The 25,308-nt window shown below is 51.3% G+C and overlaps 1 protein-coding gene across 1 annotated transcript in view; it reads right to left on the reverse strand.

Annotated features, from left to right (window-relative positions):
• adgrb2 (adhesion G protein-coupled receptor B2) overlaps nt 1–25,023 on the reverse strand; it is a 114,023-nt gene extending 89,000 nt beyond the window's left edge. The window contains 6 exon segments of the mRNA XM_067256320.1: nt 24,146–24,254; nt 24,257–24,598; nt 24,600–24,704; nt 24,706–24,744; nt 24,746–24,793; nt 24,796–25,023. Coding sequence (XP_067112421.1) covers nt 24,146–24,254; nt 24,257–24,598; nt 24,600–24,704; nt 24,706–24,744; nt 24,746–24,793; nt 24,796–25,023 — 871 coding nt within the window.
• Nucleotides 25,024–25,308: the final 285 nt, after the last annotated feature.

Genomic DNA, 25,308 nt, shown 5'->3' on the forward strand with positions numbered 1-25,308 from the left:
GGGGAATGTCCCTGTACTTACTGTAAGTCGCTCTGGATAAGAGCGTCTGCTAAATGACTAAATGTAAATGTAATAAACTGAGGCCTCATCCGTCAGGTGCCGTTCTGGGGCGTACAAGCATGCGGGTCAGCGCAGACACAACATGCAGCAGGCTCCAGATAGGAAAGGTGAGCCGGAAAGAGAAGCTGGCAGCTAGACATGGAGGTATGAGCTTAACCTGAGTCCTCTCTCTGAGTTTCTCTCTCTCACACACACGCTTACATTTCCTTCTCCCTTTCATCTTTTTCGTCAGACAGGGAGTTCAGTGGGCCAGTACAGGGGAGTAATCTCAGGGGACACATCCACACACACACTCTCTCTCTCTCTCTCTCTCTCTCTTTCTCTCTCTCTCTCTCTCTAGCATGCACGCACACACACACACACACAAAAAAAGCCAGTCGGGCTTAGCACCAGGTACGGTATCAGATCGATCTCGGCAGAGGCTAAATCTGATGAGCCTCCTGCTGCCTCGCCCCACGCCCCACGCCCCCTCGCCGCCTCGCCCCACGCCTCCTCGCCCCACGCCGCCTCGCCCCACGCCTCCTCGCCCCACGCCTCCTCGCCCCACGCCGCCTCGCCCCACGCCGCCTCGCCCCACGCCGCCTCGCCCCACGCCGCCTCGCCTCCTCGCCCCACGCCGCCTCGCCCCACGCCACCTGCCCCACGCCGCCTCGCCCCACGCCGCCCTCGCCCCACGCCGCCTCGCCCCACGCCGCCTCGCCCCACGCCGCCTCGCCCCGCGCCGCCTCGCCCCACACCGCCTCGCCCCACGCCTCCTCGCCCCACGCCGCCTCGCCCCACGCCGCCTCGCCCCACGCCGCCTCGCCCCACGCCATGAAAGGATGGAGCCATGTGACGGAACACGATAACAGAGGAGAACATAGAGCTCCAACGAAAACCCCTCCATACATCAAGCTCTCAGACAGGGCCCAATGAAGCTGAACAGTGGATCAGTACAGCCGAGGCTGGGACACGCATGCTCTCACCTGCTCTGAGCAGACTCATTTCCATGCAGACGTAGTTGCAGGGTTTCCCGCAGCACTTCTCACTTAAGGCGGGCCGCCTAAGCAACACTCGCCTGCCGCCTTAACTAACACATTTTCTTCGGGAAACCCTGAGTGGGGATTCCAACCAGAGTCTGCTCTCCCAGCCTGTTCTGCACTGCTGGGAGACGTCCGCTTCTACTGGTCTCTTACTCCTCCGTGTGGGCTGGTGTTAGATGCTACGAGGCCATAGAGGGATTTTCTTACAGTGTCCTGGCTTGGTTCCTTCCCTCCCTCTCTCTCTCCCGCTCACCTCATGTACGCCGGTTCATGTCAAGCTCTCTCTCTCTCTCCCGCTCACCTCATGTACGCCGGTTCATGTCAAGCTCTCTCTCTCTCTCCCGCTCACCTCATGTACGCCGGTTCATGTCAAGCTATCTCTCCCTCTCTCTGTGACTCACCACAGATGAAGGGTGTGGTGAGTCAGGAGCAGGAGGTTGGAGGGCAGGAGGTTGTTTTTAACACAGAGACAAATCGACGGATGCAGGGATAACACAGAAACACGCACACACATATACCACAGTATAGCAGTCAACCCAGGAGCGTTCTGCAGTGGAGCAGAGGAGGGGCACGTGAGGGGCAGATGAGGGGCAGAGGAGGGGCAGATGTGGGGCAGATGTGGGGCAGAGGAGGGGCAGAGGAGGGGTTCGAAAAGGGGCCGATGAGGGGCAGATGAGGGGCAGATGAGGGGCAGAGGAGGGGCAGAGGAGGGGCCGATGAGGGGCAGAGGAGGGGCCGAAAAGGGGCAGATGCGGGGCCGATGTGGGGCAGATGTGGGGCCGATGTGGGGCCGATGTGGGGCCGATGTGGGGCCGATGTGGGGCCGATGTGGGGCCGATGTGGGACCGATGTGGGGCAGATGTGGGACCGATGTGGGGCCGATGTGGGGCAGAACTGGAGGCAGCCAGACTGGCATGTTAGAGCTGGTGAGGCTTAAAACACCATCACTACTGCTTCACTACATTTACATTTACATTTAGTCATTTAGCAGACGCTCTTATCCAGAGCGACTTACAGTAAGTACAGGGACATTCCCCCGAGGCAAGTAGGGTGAAGTGCCTTGCCCAAGGACACAACGTCATTTGGTTGGCATAGCCGGGAATCGAACTAGCAACCTTCTGATTACTAGCCCAATTCCCTAACCGCTCAGCCACCTGACTCCCCCCTGACTTCACTAATGTCAGCAAACAACCTTTTATATCCCTGCGAGATTCAAACACCGGCGCTCTAATCCCCAACTGATACCACACAAACTCTTTCCCCAAGCCGCAAAACAATGCCCTGATGGCCCCAAGTGGCATATGCTACGTTGTTCAGTGAATGATGAGTCTTTTAGGTCCATTTGAAGACTAATGACAGGCTCATATTCAAATCTCTTAGGTGGGTCAGAACAGGATCAAGCATGCCCTCCCAGCTTATCCCAGCACCTGGGAGAGAAAGAGCTCTCCTATAACAGGGAGAAAGAGCTCTCCTATAACAGGGAGAAAGAGCTCTCCTATAACAGGGAGAAAGAGCTCTCCTATAACAGGGAGAAAGAGCTCTCCTATAACAGTGAGAAAGAGCTCTCCTATAAAAGAGAAAGACAAAAAACAAACACGAAACTCAATAGGTTTTACTGGCTAGACAGTGGCATTGTGTAAAAGTGCAATCTAGTGTCTGATGTCTGGGTGCTTCATAGAAAAAGGTCTGCAATTTATCAATAACCCCGAGACGAGGGCTGATGCGAGATGACAAGCAGGGAGGAAGGGACAGAATGTCCTCAAGGAACTTTCAGTTCCCTCGACTGGTACCACTGGAGAATCTCACTGCTCAGGAGACAGCCTGAGGCTCGTTTCACAGTCATCTCTCTCTCTCTCTCTCTCTCTCTCTCTCAGGAGTGGTGCAGACTTTCTCACCCGCCACTCTCTCTCCTTCCGTTTTTTTCCCCCTCTATCTCCTTCCTTCCCCCCCCCCCCTCTCTCTCTCCTTCCTTCCCCTCTCTCTGTCTCTCTATCTACTTCCTTTTCTTTCTCTTTCACTCTTTCCCTATCTCTTTATCTTCTCCCATTTCTCTCTCCCTCTCTCACCCCTTTCTGTCTCGTCTTTACAGCTTCTGTACTGGCAGCACAATATCAGTCCTTGAAGTGAGCCTCTCTTTCTCCTCGCCAGAAAGTTATCTCCTCAGCCCAAAGATGGTGATAGGGTGCTACAGAGTAGGACTGGCAGGTAAATGAGGAAGTCAGATGGCTGAGCGGTGAGGGAGTCGGGCTAGTAATCTTAAGGTTGCCAGTTCGATTCCCAGCCGTGCCAAATGACGTTGTGTCCTTGGGCAAGGCACTTCACCCTACTTGCTTCAGGGGGAATTTCCCTGTACTCACTGTAAGTCGCTCTGGATAAGAGTGTCTGCTAAATGACTAAATGTAAAAAATGTAAATGGCTGCATGCAAGGCCATCAGGCCACGCCAGTGAGTTATGTATACCTGTGTGAAAACCAGCCAGGGAATAATAAGAGGGCTGGGTTAGAAACCTATCTGATTGGCTGGGTTAGAAACCTATGTGATCGGCTGGGTTAGAAACCTATGCGGTTGGCTAGTTTAGAAACCCATGTGATTGGCTTGGTTAGAAACATTTGCGGTTGCCTATTTTAGAAACCTAGAAAGAGGAGAGCATGCAGAGGCTGGCGATACATTAGCTGGCCTTTCCAGAGCATCACTGGTGGACCTGGGAGAGGGGAGGGGGGAGGGGGGCACCAGGGGAGATTTTAGATGGAGGGTACAAGGGTGGAGGGAGGGGAGGCTCTGTACCCCTCAGTCTGCGTCTGTCCTTGCACCCCTCTCCCTCCCCCTCTCCCTCCCCTTCTCCCTCCGAACATGCCCTACATTCCCTCACATGGTCTCCATGGCCACGGGTGTTACCGTGGTGAGCCTGGCACACGGGCGGGCACAGACAGGAGTGGTACCTGACAGGTGTAAAAATAACACTCAGACACCAGGCCTTCATCCTCTGACCCCAAACTCTCTCTCTCTCTTTCGGTGTGTTCCTCCATTTCTCCACCTCTGACTCTCTTCCTCTCTCTCCCTGTATCTCTCCATAGCTCTCTCTCTGCCTCTCTTTGTCTCGTTCTCTCCCCCACCTGTTTTTCTATCCCTCTCTCTACCCGTCTCCCGCTCTCATCTCTCTCTTCCTCTCACCATCTCTCTCTCTCTTTCATTCCCACCCCTCAATCACTGCTCTCACCCTAACCCCCCTGCTATCTCCCGTCACAACCAGAGGAGATGGAAACATAGGTGCCACTGAGGAAATTATCAAATCATCCATCCCCCTCGTCCCCCTCTCCTCCTCTTCCTCCCCCCTCGTCTGCCGATGCCCTACTTAGCCAGTGAGGAAGGGTGAACTCTGCATATGATTCATGTAACAGCCGGCTAGGCCCGGGCTACATGCACAGTCCAACTGGGCAGTCAACAACAAGGACAACAACAACAACATCATCAACAACAGCCGAGCCCTTCCCTAGCACTTCCTGTGTTGGGATGCGCCACTTATCTACAGCATCTTCTATCCCGTACACTGTCTTGGAATGGGTTATTTCTGCTGCAACTGTACAATTTCCTCCTGGGGATCGATACAGCGGCGCTCCAACTGTACTCTGCTGTCAGGGAGTTTATGAACAGAACCCACAAGCTCGCTGGTGGACGGGGCGATTCCATGGATGGCTTAAGCCTCCAGCTAACATCTCCCATTTCCACTGCATCTCCACTGTAAACAGCCTGGAGGACACCTCTGTGGTCCCACCGCAGACCTGTCAGACCGCCTCACTCTCATGCTAATCTCCCACTGTGATACTGCAGGAGAGGACAAGAGAGTGAGACACAGAGAGAGTGAGAGTGAGAGAGAGAGAGAGAGAGAGAGAGAGAGAGAGAGAGAGAGAGAGAGAGAGAGAGGGGGGGGGGGGAGAGACAGGGAGGGAAAGAGAGGGAGAGTGACAAAGACAGAGACACAGTTAGACAGAACGAGACACAGAAAACGAGACCGCATGAGAGAGAGAGGCGCAGATGGACGGAGAATAAGAAAGAGACAGAAAGAGGGAGAGAATAGGAGATACAAAGAGAGAGAAAATAGGAGACAGAAAGAGAGAGAGAATAGGAGACAGAAAGAGAGAGAGAGATTAGGAGAGACAGAGAGGAGGTGTTGACAGTGATTCATACACTGTGTAGCCTGACACAGTAATCCAGTTCAGACAGGCAGAGAGACAGAGCAATATCCCCCCTGTAAGCCCGCCTCGATCCACAGGCTCAGAGACAGCCATTCTATGTCTCCATTCTAAACAGAACTTCCACAAAACTTAATGTGAGAGATCACATCCAGGTCATTGAGCAACAGTGTGCCTAAACCTCCTCCTTCACTTCAGAGAAAAGGGAGGGAGATTGAATGTGAGATGGAGAATGAAAGTACGGTAGAAATAAAGGGAAGAGAGAGACAGAGAGAAAATGAGAGAGAGAGAGAGAGAGAGAGAGAGAGAGAGAGAGAGAGAGAGAGAGAGAGAGAGAGAGAGAGAGAGAGAGAGAGAGAGAGAGAGAGAGAGAAAAGGAGAGAGATGCTGTCCCTTGGTATTGCAAAAAGCTATTTTTCATAATGCAGTGTGTCTATCTCGTCATGTGAACTCTCCCTCACCTCCTCCTCTTCCCTCCATCCCTCTCTCATTACAGATTCTCTCTCCTGCAGGGTTTTGAGACAGTTCAGATTTTTGTCACACATCTCAACGAAAACACAGGGTGGGGTTAGGCAGGGTTACACTGGCTAGGCTGGACAGGGCTAAACGGGGCTGCACATGGCTAGGCTACACTAGAATAATCTGCGCTAGGCTAGATGGGTCTAGGCCGGACAGGGCTAAACGGGGCTGCACATGGCTAGGCTACACTAGAATAATCTGGGCTAGGCTAGATGGCTCTAGGATGGACAGGGCTAAACGGGGCTGCACATGGCTAGGCTACACTAGAATAATCTGGGCTAGGCTAGATGGCTCTAGGCTGGACAGGGCTAAACAGGGCTGCACATGGCTAGGCTACACTAGAATAATCTGGGCTAGGCTAGATGGCTCTAGGCTGGACAGGGCTAAACGGGGCTGCACATGGCTAGGCTACACTAGAATAATCTGGGCTAGCCTAGGCTAGATGGGTCTAGGCTGGACAGAGCCAAGCTACACAGGGTTAAACAGGGCTAAGCTCGGCTGGGCTAAACATAACAACAGCTCGCAGTGTACTTGTGAACAACCTCTCTGTCACTTTTTATTCCACTTTCACTCTCATCTCAGTGATTTGAAATAAACACTTTCAGCAGATTTTTTTTTTTTTACCCTCAAAATTTTTTAGCTTTGTTCTCTCTCACAAACACACACTCATATGTGTTAGTGTACACACACACACACACTTATCCTGTAGTGCTCTCCAACTCTGTCCTTAGGATTCCCTTGTGTCAGCTGCGCGCTGTCCTGATCAATCACTTGATTAGGTCTGGTCGATGCAGTCATTGATTAATGATGCAGATTCACCTGGCCTGGGGCCTTCAAGGCCAGTTAGGCTGCCGGGGCTGATCCGAGGACACTGGTCGACACATCCATGTCTCCACGCCCCTGGCAAGGTCACCCACAGCCCAGGAACACTCTCCCGTCCTGGGGGAAGGCTGGGCTGAGAGCTGCAGAGGGCCTGGAGCATCGCTCCCCTCAAAGTGCTCGTGATTCCATTCAATCCAGTTCAATTGAATACTCTTCCTTCATGACCGAAGGATATTCGAGCATTCAGATTCAGAGGCAAGTCTGACATTGAGGAGGAGAAGGGGGAGGGATACCTGTTCCTGCTGAAGCCATCTCAGGTTGTTTGAGAGGATTTGTTGACTGGTAAACAGCATATTGCGATAAATGTCAAATTCAATGACGTTGGGTGTAACCAGGACGATTTCCTTGTCGGAAGAGGTTGACAGGAAACGTGTGTGCTCAGCCACATGGCACAGCCTGTGTCCTGCCTGGTCCTGGTCTCACAGAAGCAGGTTGAAAGGGCCGAGGCTGCATTGTGAGCCAGCGCTTGTGCCGTTTCATATAGACACTGGCTCAGTCCTCAGCACCTGACGGTTTCAAGCAAGACCTTTATCTCACCACTTCAAAACACTCCCACACACACACAGAGAGAGACACACCCCGCACGCACACACACACAAATATAATCACAGAACCGATGCCATGTCCGGCCCTGACGATCCGTGACTGAGGGAGGCGTCTGCCTGAACGAGGGATGGCGTGTGGAACGAAAAGAAAGAGAAAAAAAGGAAGCCGGCCGGCTGTGATGCCGCTTTGAGGTGTTTGTCTTCTCTCTCTCCTCCCCTGAGCGTGTGTGTGTGTGTGTGTGTGTGTGTGTGTGTGTGTGTGTGTGTGTGTGTGTGTGTGCGGAGGAGAGCGGAGGGGTGCAGCAGGTATTTTCACTGGAATCAGTAGCCACTGCAAGGCTCATGCAGATGGCTCATGTATGCACAACTCACACACACAGTAGAATAAGGGTTGGGTGAGAGTCAGAAAGACAGAGAGACATTGAAAGATAGGGGGAGAGAGAGAGGGGAAAGAGAAATGGAATGATAGAGAGAGAAAGAGGAGAGAGAGAGAGCTGTAGCAGTGTCTGCTTGAGTGAGCACATCCACAGCAGTAATGACAGGTAAGGAGAGAACTAAATTGCTGTGCTCAGATACAGACTGTACAACAGTAAATATCACTGTGTGTGCACAGGGTGTGCCTGTTTGTGTGAATGCCCTCTCCTAAAAAATCACGCCGCTTAATCATCTGTTGAGGTGAAGCCGGTATCCTTGGCAACACGTTTAAGTGAACATCATACTGAGTGTCCCTTGCACCCCGTGAATAACTTACCCTCTCTGTACATAGTTCAGCTTCATCCAGACAGCCCCCTGCAGGTTATCTGTAGATGCTAACAAGACACCATTAGGAGACTACCAGACAAATATCTCTTCATATGCACCAGTGGATTAGGGTTACCGTAGTTCCTAGTAATGATGTCCACACAGACTACTGCCGTTGTTCTCCGAACAGTTTCACAGTACCTCCCGCCTCTGAGAAAATACCCGTGTCCCGAATGTTAAAGACTGTGAGATGCTATGGAGAGTGAGTTTAGCAGAGTTTCTCGCCAAACTATCTTTGACCTTGAATATCCAAAGTGTCGTTCCGTTTCCGTTGAAACTAGAGCAGGGTCGTTCTGACACGTGTCACAGCCAGCGTGCCAGGTTCTCTGAACGCCCGCCTCTCCGGGCTCCCCATGAACAAGCCTTAGTCTGTGGTGTTGCCGTGCCAACCCAGGGGCGTCCAAGCATCATTAGCCCCATCACCGTGGTAACGACCCCTGAAGCCCAAGGTCGCCAGGGGAAACGAGAGTGGCCTGGGCGAACCATCACAAACCAGCTGCCCTCTGAAACTCTTCATCAAAAGAGGTTGTGTGTGTGTGTGTGTGTGTGTGTGTGTGAGTTTATGTGCGTGTGCGTGTTTGAATGAGTGTCGTGTGTGTGTGTTTGTGTATGCTTGAGTGTTGTGTATGTGCATGTGTGTGGGCAGCCCTGGGAAAGGGTAATGAGTACCAGTGGGGCTCGTTTAGACAGCCAGGGTTCAGTAGCAGAGAGACAAGCCAGTGCTTCAACCCTCAGAGCAGAGCAGTCTAGGCCTAGCTCTCCACCACTCTGCAATCTCCTGCTTACACACAACCAGGACCAGGACTAGAACCAGAACCAAGAACCAAGACCCAGGACCCCACACCCAGACCTAGGCCCCAGGCCCAAGCACCCAAGACCAGGCCCCAGGACACTGGGCCTGGGCACAAAAGCACAGTAAAACATAGGGAGTCAGGTGGCTGAGCGGTGAGGGAATCGGGCTAGTAATCCGAAGGTTGCCAGTTTGATTCCCGGTCATGTAAACTGATGTTGTGTCCTTGGGCAAGGCACTTCACCCTACTTGCCCTATCCAGGGCCCCCTGCCTGCAGCAAAGCCTGGTCTGGAGGCAAACAGACAACATAACCCTCCTGTGACTGACAGTCTATATTAGTCCCCCTTCTGCCCACTTTGCCGAGTCTGAACATTAATGCCGTCAATCCCCAATATCTTTATAACCCAACACCTCCAACACTGTACTGTCCAAGACTCCAGAGTATCACAGCTTTCACAGTTCTGCAGCCCTGTGCCCTTAAACACACACACACACTCAGTGACAGGCTTTTAGGCCTTTGTCAGATTAATAGCCACTCTCTCTCTGCGGTCAATAAGCGCTTGAGGGAGTTCCCAAAAGGCCGCAGCATCTCTCCCCTGGCTGTTAACTGCAATGTGCATGGTGTGTGTGTTATTGCATGGTGTGTGTGTGTGCGGTGTGCGGTGTGTGTGTACGCCACTCAGGTCAATCCCGCGCTACGGAGATCGTCAAGGAGATCGCTATGGAGTCGGTTAGAAAGCAGGAAATCAATGTCGTCCGAAGCGCATGCTTCGACGCCCATCTAAGGCACACCTCCCCCCCTTCACACTTTGCATGTTTACCCTCAAGGAGATGGAAGATCTTCTAGCAGGATCACCCAGATGTCAGGGCTAGAGATTAAAGCCCTCATTCCCTGTTTTGGCAGGAAATTCAGAGACTCAAATGGAAATTCAAGACTACAAATGGATTACAAACAGAGCCTCGAAACATCCAAATCAAAGCTCAGTGAAGTAGAGGCCATGAAGTACTGAGGCTCCAACAAATAGAGGCCATGGCATTGAGAGGCTCACACAAGTAGGGGCCGTGAGGTACAGAGTTTTGGAGAGCAACAAAGGCTCCAGTGAAACAGATCCGATGGCGTGAGTGGTATGTTTGCATGTTCCCCTGCCAACCGGATCAACTGACAAGCGGTTGTCTCGAGAGCTGTGTTATTGTCAGCCGCGCTTTTGATGCCATTGTGCTCTGAAGTGACTCTCAAGCAAACAAATGGACATGCGCACACACACACACACACACACCTTTGTTGTACACCGATTCAATCAACTTTAATGTGCGTTAGCCATCAAGGGTATTTGATACTTTGCTTTGAAAGGTGTGTGTGTGTGCACGTTTACAGTGAGTGAATAAGTGACTGTCACTGACCATGACTGACAAACCGAATAATACACACACATTTACACACAAACTCTGTTTAGTTCTCACTGACTATTCGACATAGTTGTCATTGATTCGTGGCATGCCTCAAAGTCTGCGTACTCAGAATAGGAGTGTTTCCAGTTTGAGCAGGACCTGTTGTCTTGTTAGCCAGGAGAGCTAAACATTCACCCTGGGCTCCAGGTCCGGTCTTCCCCTGCCAGGGAACCAATGCTCTACTTCATGCAGCCAACTCCGTTCTTTAATGGACTGAAATGAGGAAGCAAGACGGCCCAGCCAGGAGGATATCAACCTGCTCTACCTCCACGACCCCCCTCTCCCCTCTCTACCACTCTCTTCTTCTACTCCCTGTTTCTCTGTTCCCCTCGCTCCACCTCCCGCCTCACTGTCCATCTTATCTTTCCCCGCTCTCTTCCACTCTCTATCCACCCCTCAGCACCACTCTCTCTCTGCGCCCTCCCGATCACTCTCTCCCTCTCTACCCCACTCCTCCTCCATCTCTGGGCTCTTCCTATCACTCTCTCTCTCTCTGCCTCCTCCTTACCCCTCTCTCTCACCCTCTCTCTCTGACAGCCGTATTGCAGTACTGTCAGGGACAGAACTTAACGTTATGGAGGACATGCTGACGATTGTGGATCGATACTGACTTCCAACCACAGGATCTGTCTAGGATATCTGTGTGTGTGTGTGTGCCTATATGTCTTAGTGTGTGTCAGGCGAGTGTTTCACACCAAAGGCAGACACAGGAGTATTGCGTTATCATTTGCTGTGAATGTATTCCAGTGTGTCCTTGAATGAATATGTGAGTATGTGTGTGTGTGCGCGTTTGATGGATTTAGATATCCAGGTTTATTGGGGATTATATGGACATCTTCCACGGACACCATTCTCTATGAATATTTTACCATCGTATAAACAACTTACGACAGCAACAGGGATAGAGAGAGAGACTCATGCGGAGATAGTGAGAGGCGGGGAGGGGGAAAAGACAGTTATGGAGAGAAAGAAAGAGGAAGGGTGAAAGAGGGACAGATAAATGAAAAAAAATATTAAAAAAAAGAACGTCAGAGAACGAGAGAATCGAAATGAGAAAAGAGCTGTCTCCCCCCTCCCAAAGCCTCACACCCTCCGTCGGTAACCGTTGGTAACCGTTGGTGTGTGACAGCGGGCTTATAATGGCCACTGTGTCGATAAATCCCTGCCGTTATATTTCCAGCAGAACCCAGGGAGGTTCGCATAACTCACGTCGCACGCCCCGCAGAAAGAAACACTATCTCTTTCGCGTGTGTTTACGCCTTTTATTCATATATTAATCAGTACGTACACATCGTAAACTTTTATGACTTTCCCTCGCCTTTGAGTGGACCGACGATGCATTGGAAGTCTGCGATAACTTCTGTTGTTCTCTCTACTTTCGTTTGTGCTTCTCTCTCTCCGTCTCCCTCCTTCCAGGCTTCGATCTCTCAGCGTTGCTGATGTGAAAATAGCTTCAATCAATTTTTATTTTGTTTTGCCCTCCTAGATATCGGTGTTTGTTGGCGAATCAAAGAACTGCGTGGCGAGTCTGACCACGCCCCCCAGCCCTGGAGCTGGCCAGTCACGCACGCATGTCTTGGCTCTGCATCGCCGGCCGGCCACTGTGACACACGGCGCTGTACGCATCAGATCCATGTCACTGATAGGTCAATACGGTTGTTTATACGTGACAGGCCATCCAATCCATGGGGATTTATACTGTTGAGACAGACAAGGCTGGAGACATGCCTGAGGGAGGGTGGGTTTATCCGTCTCTCCCCGTCTCCCTGTGTCTCTATCTCTGTCTGTGTCTCTCTGTGTCTCTCTCTCTCTGTGTCTCTCTGTATCTCTGTGTGTCTCTCTGTGTCTGTCTGTCTGTGTCTGTCTGTCTCTACCTGCCTCCCTTTCTCTCTGTCTCCCTGCCTCCCTGCCTCTCTGCCTCCCTGTCTCTTTGTGTCCCTGCCTCCCTGCCTCTCTGCCTCCCTGTCTCTTTGTGTCCCTGCCTCTCTGTTTCACTGTCTCTCTCTCTGTGTCTCTCTCTCTCTGTGTCTCTCTCTCTCTGTGTCTCTCTCTCTCTGTGTCTCTCTCTCTCTGTGTCTCTCTCTCTGTGTCTCTCTCTCTCTGTGTCTCTCGCTCATACACTCACACACCTCAGTCACCGCATGCTGAAGGGAGGGGATGTCCCTGCTCCCCACCCCCAGGTTCCGCGTGGTATCTCCCACTTATTCTGCATCATTGAGTTGCCACGCAGGTGATACATGTAAATGTAAATGTAAAAAATGACAAATAAATAAATGATACCATCTCCAGCGGGCCGGGGGCAAGGGGTGTTTGAAGAGAGGAGGGGAGCTTTACTTCACACAAGATTGTCCTAAATAGGCAGAGGAGGTTGTCTGAAGGGAGACAGAACTGGATGAGAGAGAGGAGGAAAGGAGAGACAGGAGAGAGGTGGAGTGAGAATGAGAGAGAAAAAGAGACGCACACATGTAGACACTTACACATTAGCACACACCGAATCCCATGAGTACTGGCTATGCCCTTGGGGTAAGATTTCCTTGTCTTGTAATGATTTCTAAATACAGCCCCGTCGCCCAGAGACACTGTTAATTGCCACATACCGGCTGGTGATGCTGATGTGCTCTGACAAACAGAGAAGGAGAGATGGAGAGGGAGAGAGAGAAAGAGAAAGTTGGAGACAGAGATGAAGAGGTGACAGTCAAAGAGGTATCGAGGCAGTGAAAGAGTGAGTGAAAGCAACAAAACAAGAGGAGAATTGAAGTAGAGAGTAAATACCTACTCGCAATGTTGCATTTATAAGGATACATTTATACAACCCCTGCTGCTTTTAAAAACTTCTCTGGTGACAGTTTGTAACAATAGGGCCAACAATGTTTTAATGCACTATTATACACTACCGTGTGTGTACAACCAAACAAATACACACATGCACACACGTACACACATGCATGCACACGTTCAGCACACACATTCAGAACAAAATACACACATTCAAAACAAAATACACACACATTCAGTGAGCTCCCTTGCTTGCGTGTCCAGCTCCCTACCTCAGTGCCCCTCACCCTGTCCCCTCTCTGGAGGATTGCTGTCTAGACAATAGAAGAAGGCCAGTCTTTTATCTGTCACATGGGCCTGGCCTCTCCCCTGTCTAGACACCAATTTGCAGCAATTTAATATCTACCACACCCGAGTACAATCCAATATCCCTGACCCTGCTCCTGACACACTCTATCCTGGTCCAGAAATATACTCTTTCCTACTCCAGATATACAGTATAATCTATACTGATCGATAATATTCTACCCTACTCCCGAAATGTAGCATACTCAATATACTCTACTACTCTGGGCCAGAGTTGTAGTCCAGACTACTTAAACCGAGACCAAATCAAGAAAAAAACAATAGTGTATCGAGACAAGACCAAGACGTTGAGTGGTCGAAACTAAGTCAAGTCCAAGACCAAGGCGAGGCCGAGTTTGCAGCAAAACGCAGAAAAAAGCTTTGTACGCAGCAAAAAGCTTTGTACGCAGCAAAAAGCTTTGTACGCAGCAACATTTTGGTTGGCCCCACCAAATCCCACTCCAAGTTTTTGGAAAAGTTGGCAGCCCTGAAGTATTAGCTACTTAACTTAATATGGCCTGTCTCGTCATTGTTTATGAAAAGTAAACGTCTCTTTGGAACGAAACTGTGGGTTAGGTGTGAAGAGATTTCTTAAGAGTTTTTGTTCAGAAGAAGATTGCTATCGTTAGCTAGCTAGCTTTGCTAGTCTTAGCTTACCTTTTTTAATTGACGTTTGACGACATGGTCCAGTCAACTCAGTAGGCTACGTGTTGAATTGCAGAATTTACAAACTGCTCTATGTTTTCTATTGGACACTGTTTTTCAGATACATTGTTTGTGGTTTTAGTAACCAAATCTAGCCTAATTACCGACGGTTCGGCCGACATCCACAGCTACACCTGTCTCCCGTATCCACTTTCTTGGGTGCGTGTGAAGGGGGGAGAGGAGGGGTGACAACCGTTTAGTAAATAAAAAAAAATCATGTTGGTTGCATTTGAAGCAACGTTTTACATCCAATCACCATAATATTAACAAATAAATTAGGCAACGTACAAGGAATTTGGTTATTTTCCACAGATTACCCTAACCATTGAAATTAAATAATAAAGTCAAGACAAAGTTAAAACGCGGTCGATTTCGAGACCTTCAAAAAGTTTCGTTTTAGATTTAAGCTACTACAACACCACTCAAGGCTCTCTCTCTTTCTCTTTCTCCATCTGAAGGGAGGTGGCAGGCCAAAATTAGAATCCACCAAAGAGCATTATAATTGTTTTATGACATGCACTTCATCTCCTACAGTTAGCAAAGCTGTACATTATGATGATGATTGTGTTGGCTTCATAAAATATTTACTACACAGCACAAGCAGATCCTCCACACACCAACTAACTAGGCTGCTACAACAGGCACAGTATTTCAGGCACTGTCATCATTGTACAGAGTAAGACCCAGCCCTAGGACATAGACCCCTTGCTCATCCCTTCGACACAATCAGGCCTTGGTTTAATGAGACGATGTTCACACATACACACACAAACACACACACAAACAGAATGCTATGTGTGGGTGTTTGTTCGAGATCCTTTCTGCTCCTCCATCTCAAACCAAAAGTGTCTGGTTTGTTTGAGTATTTTGCATATCATCCTTATCAAAACAGCAACGGCAGTCTGTAATTAGGGAGGTATTATTTTGGCACGTTTATGCTCATAGTTATAATGAAAACAGTGATGTGTGCGTGTGTCCTTGTGTGTGGTCATGTTTTCAGTATTAGGATAAATTGCCCTGTCCATCATAGTCGGCTGTGACTGGTAAACAGATCGTCCCCCAACGTCAGAACAGATGAACACAAATGAGTTCCCCCGGGTAGAGGTTGCATGGGGGAAGAGTTTACCCGTGACACTGATGGTGAAGGACATTATGGGGATTTGACAAGTTGGGGGGAAGGTTTATCGGAGACTTAATAAGCAATATACATCAATACATCTGTATGCATGATTAAATACCTAACCATCTGCGCAAACACACATTTTCACGTTTTTCATTTATTATTTTCGTTTTTTTAGGGCATTTCTGCTTTAGGAGGACAGGAAGAGTGAAGAGCAACAGGAAGTGTAGGGGAGGACTTGCAGGAAATGGCCATGGCTGGATTCATACCCGGGCCCCCACGATAAGGCCCCAGGCCCCCACGATAAGGCCTTTGCCAGTGTGTACGCATACCTATCAGGTGAGAATTTGGGGCACCCTGATGTTGTTCATATTTTAGATGATATAACTAAGTGCTCACTCACTCAGACATACAGGTGTGTCTCACCCATCTGCAGCTGCACTTAGAAATGTGGACCTGAAGCCTGGGGCCTCTACATTTACATAATTACTAAGTATATCATCCCCTCTCCTTCTCATCTTCAACCTTCTCCATCTGTCAATCCCACCCAGGCCTCCTTCTCTGATCCCAAAACAGCAACAGCCGGGATCTTGGTCCCCACTGAGCCGTAATGGTCGACATTCCAAATCTTTTGGCTCTCAGTTTCTCTCAGACCTACAGATGAGATACCAAAATGGAGGACAGCTGCCACCTGCACACTTGATAGCCATTCGTTTAATCACAATCTCCTACAGCTTCCACCACTCTCCAATCCAAAGCCAGCTGGGGGTAGCCATTGACACGTTACCAAACCCGAGATTACCCACAATGCATTTCAACGTTCAACACAAGTCACATCGTCTAATGAGACGGGTGGTTGGGGGGAGCTTTCCTCTTTGGGGAACTTTTGCTTCCAAAATGGAGGCGGTACAACTGGTACAAGTGGTTCTCCGGTCTGAGGTCTGTCGGCAGCGCTTAGCGGGGGAAACATCGGACTAGCGTCACATCGGCTGTGACTGTCTTGTCAACTCCCCGGAGCAGCTTCTGGCCTCGCTCCACTTAAGCTTTGACAGGCAGTCCACATGCTAAACCGGCGCACAGGGATCAAGGTAATTACACAGGCAGTAAATCACTGTGTTAGCATGACAAGCTAAATAACAGCACACAGAATCAACACGCGTGTATGCCATCCAGGCATGCCGTCCCGTTGCTTACACACGCGCACACCAACACACATGGTCAGGCATGAAAATGATCATACATGCGTGTGCAGATGAGCACTTACAAACATACATATACCTACAAGCACACACACACTCTATCACAACCAGAAACAAAAAGTAGTACCTCTAGTCTCAGTGGAACAGTTTTTCTACCCTTGTCATCTAGGTTATAACATTTCACGGCCCTCAAAAAAAATCACAATCAAACCACGATCACACCCAGACCACACACACGCACACTCTCTCTCACACACTCACTCTCACACACACTCTCACACACACTCTCTCACACATACCCAGCCCCAGGGGTGCACCACATGACCGTGGGGCACAGGTGCACTGTGGGATGCCTGTCTATTTTCTGCAGTGAATCGATCACAGGGGCCCAGTGGAGCCTAGCTGGAAGGCACTGAACCAGAAGGACACACCAGTGTGTGTGTGTGTGTGTGCGTGGGGGGAAGTGTGTGTGTGGGAGTGTGTCTGAAAGTATGTGTGTGTCTGTGCAGAAGTGTGTTTGCATGTGCATGTAGAGTAGTTGCTTTAGTAGGGTAGTATAGTACAAAGTATCCTTCCATCAAATTCATGCTCTCATGATCTCTCGATACTGATAACAGAAAAATCTAGAATATTCCATCTCTGGCGCAACCAGGAAGTGAATATTCCATCTCTGGCGTAACCAGGAAGTGGAAGGAAGGGTCCTATGAGCTACATATCGGTTTTGAAAGAACCGAGGAGAGAACCTTCTTGTACACCTGGAAGTTCTCCACCTGCAGAGTCTCTGCTTACCTGGACTCCTTTACGACCAAACACTCTGACACCACTCTCATTCTGGAGTTGCAAGACCTGCTGATATCTCAATGCAAATGGCAATGAGACAGCTTGTGTGTGTGTGTGTGTGTGTGTGTGTGTGTGTGTGTGTGTGTGTGTGTGTGTGGAGACCTAAGTTGAAGTAGAAGGACATTGGACCAAGAGTTGTGGGTGTTCGCGTGCGTGCGTGTGTTTGTGCATGTGCATGCATGTGCGTGTATGTATGTGCGTGTGTGTATGTTTGTGCGTGTGTGTGTGTGTGTGTGTGTGTGTGGAGACCTCAGTTGCAGTATAAAGGGGCTCAGTGCTGAGCCCAGCCACAGAGACAGGAAGAGCTCACACGCCTCGAATACTAATCCTGTTACCACAGCAATCCTAAGCAGGCCGGGTCTCACCATGAAATTTCCTTCACACACACACACACACACACACTCTCACACTTCTCAAAAGGGAACATGACACATGGTTAACTTCTTCATTGCTTGGTGAGTTCTCACTTCAGCACCCAATCATTCCTTTTGAATTACTGTGGAATAAACCTTAGAAGAATTAATCTTTCAAGAGCAAACAATCTGTTTCCCTCACAAAATGTAACGATACAGTTTCTCTTACATCACATCTCAAAAACTATATTTTCAAAAAGACATACAGCATACAACTGTAACATTTGTAATTACACCAGGCTCATCTGACCTCATCCCTGATGTGTGTGTGTGCGTGTGTGTATGCTTTGCGTGTCTTGGCACCTGTATGGTCTGCTGAAGCCTGGTGAAGCTCATCAGTGCTGGGACATAGACTCCCCTGACACCCACACACACACTCATACACACCTCTACCCTGCCCTGCTCTGATTTCCTCTCTGCTCTAATTATCAGGAATCCTCCACATCCCATGTGGAGAGGAACTGTGCGTGTGTGTGTGTGTGCGTGCGTGCAGAGCAGAACATTGTCTCTCTCACAATGGTGTGATTTGGTCCCAGGAGTGCATTCTAGTGTATCTTTTTCTGTCTCTCCATCTTTTTCTGTCTCCGTCTCTCTCTACGCGCACACACACACACACCACACACACACACACACCACAAACACACACCAGACACACACACACAAACCCTATGCAGTCCCTCTAATAGGTGTTCCCACAGGTCAGGGCTGAGGAGCTAATTGGTGCCTCAGGCTAGAGTGTCTGTCTACAGGGACTAGAGAGAGTCAGGTGATGGTGTCCCAGGCTCTCTAGACGCTCCACTCACACACGGACAGGAAATGAGCATAGGTGGCAGGAAGTCCACAGGGGAAGGGAGGGGAAGTGACATCTGAGTAGAAGCCTAACGACCTGAGAAGCGGTTTCCAGGACGTCTGGCTATGACGGCATGGTTGGACCTACATTTATCACCGGCTGCACGCTCTTTGAAGAAAAAGACATTCTATTTTGAGAAGTTGTACACATTGCTGATGCCAGCATGTCAACTAATGGAGGATTCAATATCAAAACCAGGTGCTTGTTTGCTAACAACCCAAATGAATTGGTTGGTGCTGTTGTCCCTGCACCAACCAGACAAGCACAAAATTGTTCGTTTCTGGTTAATAAAAACATTATTTCCATCATTCCTAACACATATCATATCCGTGCACAAGCTTAAAAACACATGTTCAGGATAGGACTGCTGAGGGACCAAACGTGACACTTTTTCCCTCCGGAGCCAAACAGGGCCAATGGAGACTGGAGACGGATCTACCCAGGGGAGGGAGCTCTTTCTCTGGATCCCAGTCACAGCTCTGGCCCCCTAAACCCCTGGCTCTCCATCACCATGGGAAGGAGGATGGAGAGAGATCCTCCATCCATCATCCTGTCACAACCACAGCTTTGCTGGTGACAGAGACACACCGATGACAAGGGCGTGTCTGCACACGCACAATACACACCTGCACACTCACGCACGCACACTTGCAACACACACACATAGACATTCCCTATATTTACCACAGAGCCGCGCGCAAAGTTAACATGACTACGTGCTGATATGAATCAGACTTTGATGCTCCAATCATTTCTAGACAGATGTCTTCCCTGTGTGTGTGCGTGTGTGTTTCATCACCTCATAGTTAGAGTATAAAACAAAGGATAGAGAACAGAGAGAGAGAGAGAGATACAGACAGACACACAGAGACAGAGACAGAGAGAGAGAGAGAGAGAGACAGAGAGAGAGAGAGAGAGAGAGAGAGAGAGAGAGAGAGAGAGAGAGAGAGAGAGAGAGAGAGAGAGAGGAACAGGTTGATGGAGACATGGGGGGGGACTGGGGTAACTTGGGATCCTGTTTCTCAAACAGGCCCTCGCTGGCACGCCTGTGTTGGAAAACACAGCAATTATCTCCTACATTTACATTTACATTACATTTAGTCATTTAGCAGACGCTCTTATCCAGAGCGACTTACAGTAAGTACAGGGACATTCCCCCGAGGCAAGTAGGGTGAAGTGCCTTGCCCAAGGACACAACGTCAGTTGGCATGACCGGGAATCGAACTGGCAACCTTCGGATTACTAGTCCGACTCCCTCACCGCTCAGCCACCTGACTCCCTCATCTCCTAGCACAGCTTCCCCTGCATGCCTGGGGGTTCTGCATTACAATCAGTCACCACCTGGGCCTGAAGACAGAGCAGAGCAGAGAACACACTAAAGACATGGGAGAGTGAGAGAACCAAAATAAACGTGCAGTATGTAAAGGTGTGTGTGTACTGTACATATTCAATCAGACCTGAGTTAACCTGAGTTAGGATTCTGCGATGCGGTTCTCCTGTGGGTGCCCACCTACACAGCTGGCTCTCAGACACACTCCACACGCCATGCTAATCAGGCCTCCTCCTACTGCCATGACCTGTGGTTTCTGTGTGTGTGCCTGTTTATGTTTGTGTGTGTGCTCACAGAATTTGTTTTTCCTGTGTGTTTGTAGGCTAATATGTGTGTGTGTGTGTGTGGGTGGGTGGGTGTGTGTGTTCCAAAAAGGCATCTGCACAGTTGAGGTAAACCTAACTGAAGTAGAAAAGGCTCTCTAACAATCTTGTACATGTTCAATAATTAAGCTTCTACTCAAGGCTGGCTGCCTGTGTCGTGTTTTCTTCTGTGTGTGTTTGTGTATGTGTGTGTGTGTGTGTGTGTGGGTGTGGTTACGTGAAATCAAGCAAGAAAATTGGCAGTTTGTTCAATGCGCTGGTATTTTGGTTTGAGAAAGGTGAAAAGACCAAGCTCCTCTGCCAGAAGACATGCCTTTACAAAGAAACACACGCACATGTGTTACCAGACACAACAGATGACGGGCACAGGTGTGCAACATGAGAAATGGATCTCCCTTTGTTTAGCAGTCCATTGTTTCAAACCTGATCATTGTATCTGACTGAAGTCGAACACAATGGATTCTGATGGAAGATCCACTCAAAGTGTTTGAGGAAGGACTAACATCGTCTGTCGTGAAAACACAGAAACATTGGCTGACACGTTGTTTACATAGAACACTTAAAACCAACCGGCAAAAACCATGACAACGGCAAGGGAGAGGGAGAGAGAGAGGGGGGAAGAGAGAGAGAGAGAGGGGTAGAGAGGGAGGGAGGGGGAGAGAGAGAGGGGAAGAGAGAGAGAGAGGGGTAGAGAGGGAGGGAGGGAGAGAGAGAGAGAGGGGAAGAGAGAGAGAGAGAGGGAGGGAGAGGGAGAGAGAGAGGGGAAGAGAGAGAGAGAGGGGTAGAGAGGGAGGGAGGGAGGGAGGGAGGGAGGGAGGGAGGGAGGGAGGGAGGGAGGGAGGGAGGGAGGGAGGGAGGGAGGGAGGGAGGGAGGGAGGGAGGGAGGGAGGGAGGGAGGGAGGGAGGGAGGGAGGGAGGGAGGGGAAGAGAGAGAGAGGGAGGGAGAGGGAAAGAGAGAGGGGAAGAGAGAGAGGGAACCCATGTCACAGTGACAGCGACAGATGTCACGTGATCAACCTCGTGCATGGGGCTATCAGGTAACCTGTGACAACACTCCTCTTTCACACTAACCCCTCCCCCAACCCCCTCACCCCCCCCCCACACACACACACTGACTAAACACACTGGACCACTGATTGGTGATGAGATGAAGATGTACCGTCATGTTAACGCTGGAATCTGTCTCCTCTGTGGCTGGTCACCAATCTGTGTGTTGAGTGTTGGAGCGTGTGCAAGTCAGTGTTCCTCTGTTTAGCTCCGTGTCTTTAGAGAGGGCTGTGTGTGGGCTGTGTTTCCTGCAAACAACTCCACAGAGGCCCAATTAGTCACCACGTCCTCATGTTCCTTTAGACCGCCACAATCTCTATCAAGTTCCTAAAGCCAATCTATTCAGTGACAATCAAGTGATGATTAAAGGTGCGTTTGTCTGCATGCTTGTGTGGGTGTGTTTGTGTGTGAGGTGCGTGTGTGTGTGAGAGGTGCGTGTGTTTGTGTGTGAGTATGTGTGTGTGTGTGTGTGTGTGTGTGTGTGAGGTGCGTGTGTTTGCGTTTGAGTATGTGTGTGTGTGTGTGTGTGAGGTGTGTGTGTGTGTGTGTGTGAGGTGCGTGTGTGTGTGTGTGAGGTGCGTGTGTTTGTGTGTGAGTATGTGTGTGTGTGTGTGAGGTAAATGTGTGTGTGCATGTGTGTGAGGTGCTTAGACAATGAGCCCCATCCGTCCGCATTGTCTGATGACCGCAGTGTCTGGACTGATAACCTTTCTATCAGCAGCATCAGCCCACAAGGCTAGAGGAGAGCAGAGGAGTGTGTGTGTTTGTGTGTGTGTGTGTGTGTGGGCAGCGAGGAGTCAGACAGGTCACCTGCTCTCAGGTCAGGTGGATTAATGTGTCTTATTACAATATTGAATTCTCATTAAGGCACTTGAATCACAGGGCCCGGATACACCTTGGAGAAGCCCCTCTGAGACCGAGGCCCGCCCCCTCTGAGACCGAGGCCCGCCCCCTCTGAGACCGAGGCCCGCCCCCTCTGAGACCGAGGCCCGCCCCCTCTGAGACCGAGGCCCGCCCCCTCTGAGACCGAGGCCCGCCCCCTCTGAGACCGAGGCCCGCCCCCTCTGAGACCGAGGCCCGCCCCCTCTGAGACCGAGGCCCGCCCCCTCTGAGACCGAGGCCCGCCCCCTCTGAGACCGAGGCCCGCCCCCTCACGGCCAGCAGCCAGACACACCTTGGAGAAGCCCCTCTGAGACCGAGGCCCGCCCCCTCACGGCCAGCAGCCAGACACACCTTGGAGAAGCCCCTCTGAGACCGAGGCCCGCCCCCTCACGGCCAGCAGCCAGACACACCTTGGAGAAGCCCCTCTGAGACCGAGGCCCGCCCCCTCACGGCCAGCAGCCAGACACACCTTGGAGAAGCCCCTCTGAGACCGAGGCCCGCCCCCTCACGGCCAGCAGCCAGACACACCTTGGAGAAGCCCCTCTGAGACCGAGGCCCGCCCCCTCACGGCCAGCAGCCAGACACACCTTGGAGAAGCCCCTCTGAGACCGAGGCCCGCCCCCTCACGGCCAGCAGCCAGACACACCTTGGAGAAGCCCCTCTGAGACCGAGGCCCGCCCCCTCACGGCCAGCAGCCAGACACACCTTGGAGAAGCCCCTCTGAGACCGAGGCCCGCCCCCTCACGGCCAGCAGCCAGACACACCTTGGAGAAGCCCCTCTGAGACCGAGGCCCGCCCCCTCACGGCCAGCAGCCAGACACACCTTGGAGAAGCCCCTCTGAGACCGAGGCCCGCCCCCTCACGGCCAGCAGCCAGACACACCTTGGAGAAGCCCCTCTGAGACCGAGGCCCGCCCCCTCACGGCCAGCAGCCAGACACACCTTGGAGAAGCCCCTCTGAGACCGAGGCCCGCCCCCTCACGGCCAGCAGCCAGACACACCTTGGAGAAGCCCCTCTGAGACCGAGGCCCGCCCCCTCACGGCCAGCAGCCAGATACACCTTGGAGAAGCCCCTCTGAGACCGAGGCCCGCCCCCTCTGAGACCGAGGCCCGCCCCCTCACGGCCAGCAGCCAGATACACCTTGGAGAAGCCCCTCTGAGACCGAGGCCCGCCCCCTCACGGCCAGCAGCCAGACACACCTTGGAGAAGCCCCTCTGAGACCGAGGCCCGCCCCCTCACGGCCAGCAGCCAGACACACCTTGGAGAAGCCCCTCTGAGACCGAGGCCCGCCCCCTCACGGCCAGCAGCCAGACACACCGCAGAACTCCGGCTCTACGGGTTATTGACTGTGGCACCTGTGTCTCATTTGGTTGATTACTGTGCGCCTCACCTGTGTTAGTACTTGAACCAGTCTTGTCTAGTGTTAAGTAAGCACACAGACCAAGCTTTTCTCTTTCACATATCGATCTTATGTGATTTTGACCCTTGCCTGTATTTTGTTTGCTACCTGTTCTTATAAACTGTACTATAATAAATAATTATAAAATCTACTCACTGGTGTGTGATGCGTTACAACCTGAGAGATACCCTACCCCTCACTTCAACACACACACACACACACACACACACACACACAGATCCACATTTGAAAAACTTGTTTGGCACCATTTGTCACCATTTTAACTCAGATGTAGGAAATAAAAGCAGTTTCCTGAGGGTCTTTATCAGTAAGAAGGCCTGCAGAACACCCTGGAGCCATGTGAGAATATAAAATGGTCAAACAATCAGATGTCTAGTCTGTCAGAACCAGACGAGGAACTTTACACAAACACAGCAGGAGACCCTACATGTAGTCATCACAGTGCACATTAAAACAGATCAAGGCATGCCATAAAAAAACGAAACTTCTAAAGTGGATTTCCGGTGCTGTCCAATCCAATTAATTATGTGTCACTCAGCACAGTTTTTTTTTTTTTAAGAGCAGCACATTTGCAGTCTTAACCAATCACAACATCCCAGACCTCTTAGGGCTGACAGGAAACAGGAATATAAACTTACCTTGTCTGACATCCCTGGGCGCTATGGCGATGGCGTTGTTGGAGTGCAACTCGGTGACGCAGCAGTCATCTGGGAACATGGAGCCGTTGCTGTCGCCGTGGGGGCGTCGCAGGGAGAAGAGGAAATGGGCGGAGTCATGACGTTGCTGTTCGGGCACACGCACCCCGTCTGAGTCACCCCGCACCCGTCGACGTCGGCAACGTCCCCGTCTCCGCGGCGACCGCTGCTCAGGCACTCCTCGAACCACCGGCAGAGCACGCCGCAGGTGAACTGGCTGGAGTTCTCGTTGTTGATGAGCAACACCTCCACGAGGCGGAGCTCGAGCGTCTCCGTGGTTACCTGAGGCTGGTTGGCCGAGGGATGGCTCGCCAGACACAGCTGGACGAAGTTCTTATCAAACTGCAGGAAGGCGTACGGCCCTTCCGATTGGCACAGGTCGATGACTTCCTGGTCGTTGCGTCGGCGCCGCCCGCAGGTCGCGCGGGCAGCTCTGATTGGCCAGGTGGTGGTCCAGGGGGAGGAGCATGGGGGCGTGGGTCCGACAGACGGACGGGAGGCGGGGAGAAGCGCAGGTACAGGGAGTACTTGGTGGGGTCGGGGGTTCTCCAGGGCCCAGGAGCAGCCGGGAGCCCTGGAGGGGGAACAGCTCCCCTGAGGGAGAACGAGCCATAGAGCACCCCAGCTACCAGGCTGGAGCAGGGGGAGGAGGAGGGGGCCCCCGGGGGCTCCAAGGGCCCCCAGCTCCAATGGGCGGGTGGTCTGGCGGCGGGACAGTAGGAGCGAGGGGCCAGGGCAGACAGGGCCGCCAGGGGCCCGGCCACAGCCACAGCGAGGAGGGACGACAGCAAAGACAGACACACCCCACCAGCAGTGTTCATCCTATGTCATTCGTCCTGCAGGGAGAGAGAGAGAGAGAGAGAGAGAGAGAGAGAGTGAGAGAGAGAGAGAGAGAGAGAGAGAGAGAGAGAGAGAGAGAGAGAGAGAGAGAGAGAGAGAGAGAGAGAGAATGAGAGAAGGAGGAGAAGGACAGGAGAGAAGAGACAGAGAGAGGAGATGGAGGCAGAGAGAGAGAGATGGATGGCGAGAGAGAGAGATGGAGAGAGAGAGAGAGAGAGAGAGAGAGAGAGAGAGAGAGAGAGAAGAGAGAGGAGAAGAGAGAGAGA

This window comes from Osmerus mordax, chromosome 18 (genome assembly GCF_038355195.1).
Source record: "Osmerus mordax isolate fOsmMor3 chromosome 18, fOsmMor3.pri, whole genome shotgun sequence".
NCBI classification, from domain to species: domain Eukaryota; kingdom Metazoa; phylum Chordata; class Actinopteri; order Osmeriformes; family Osmeridae; genus Osmerus; species Osmerus mordax.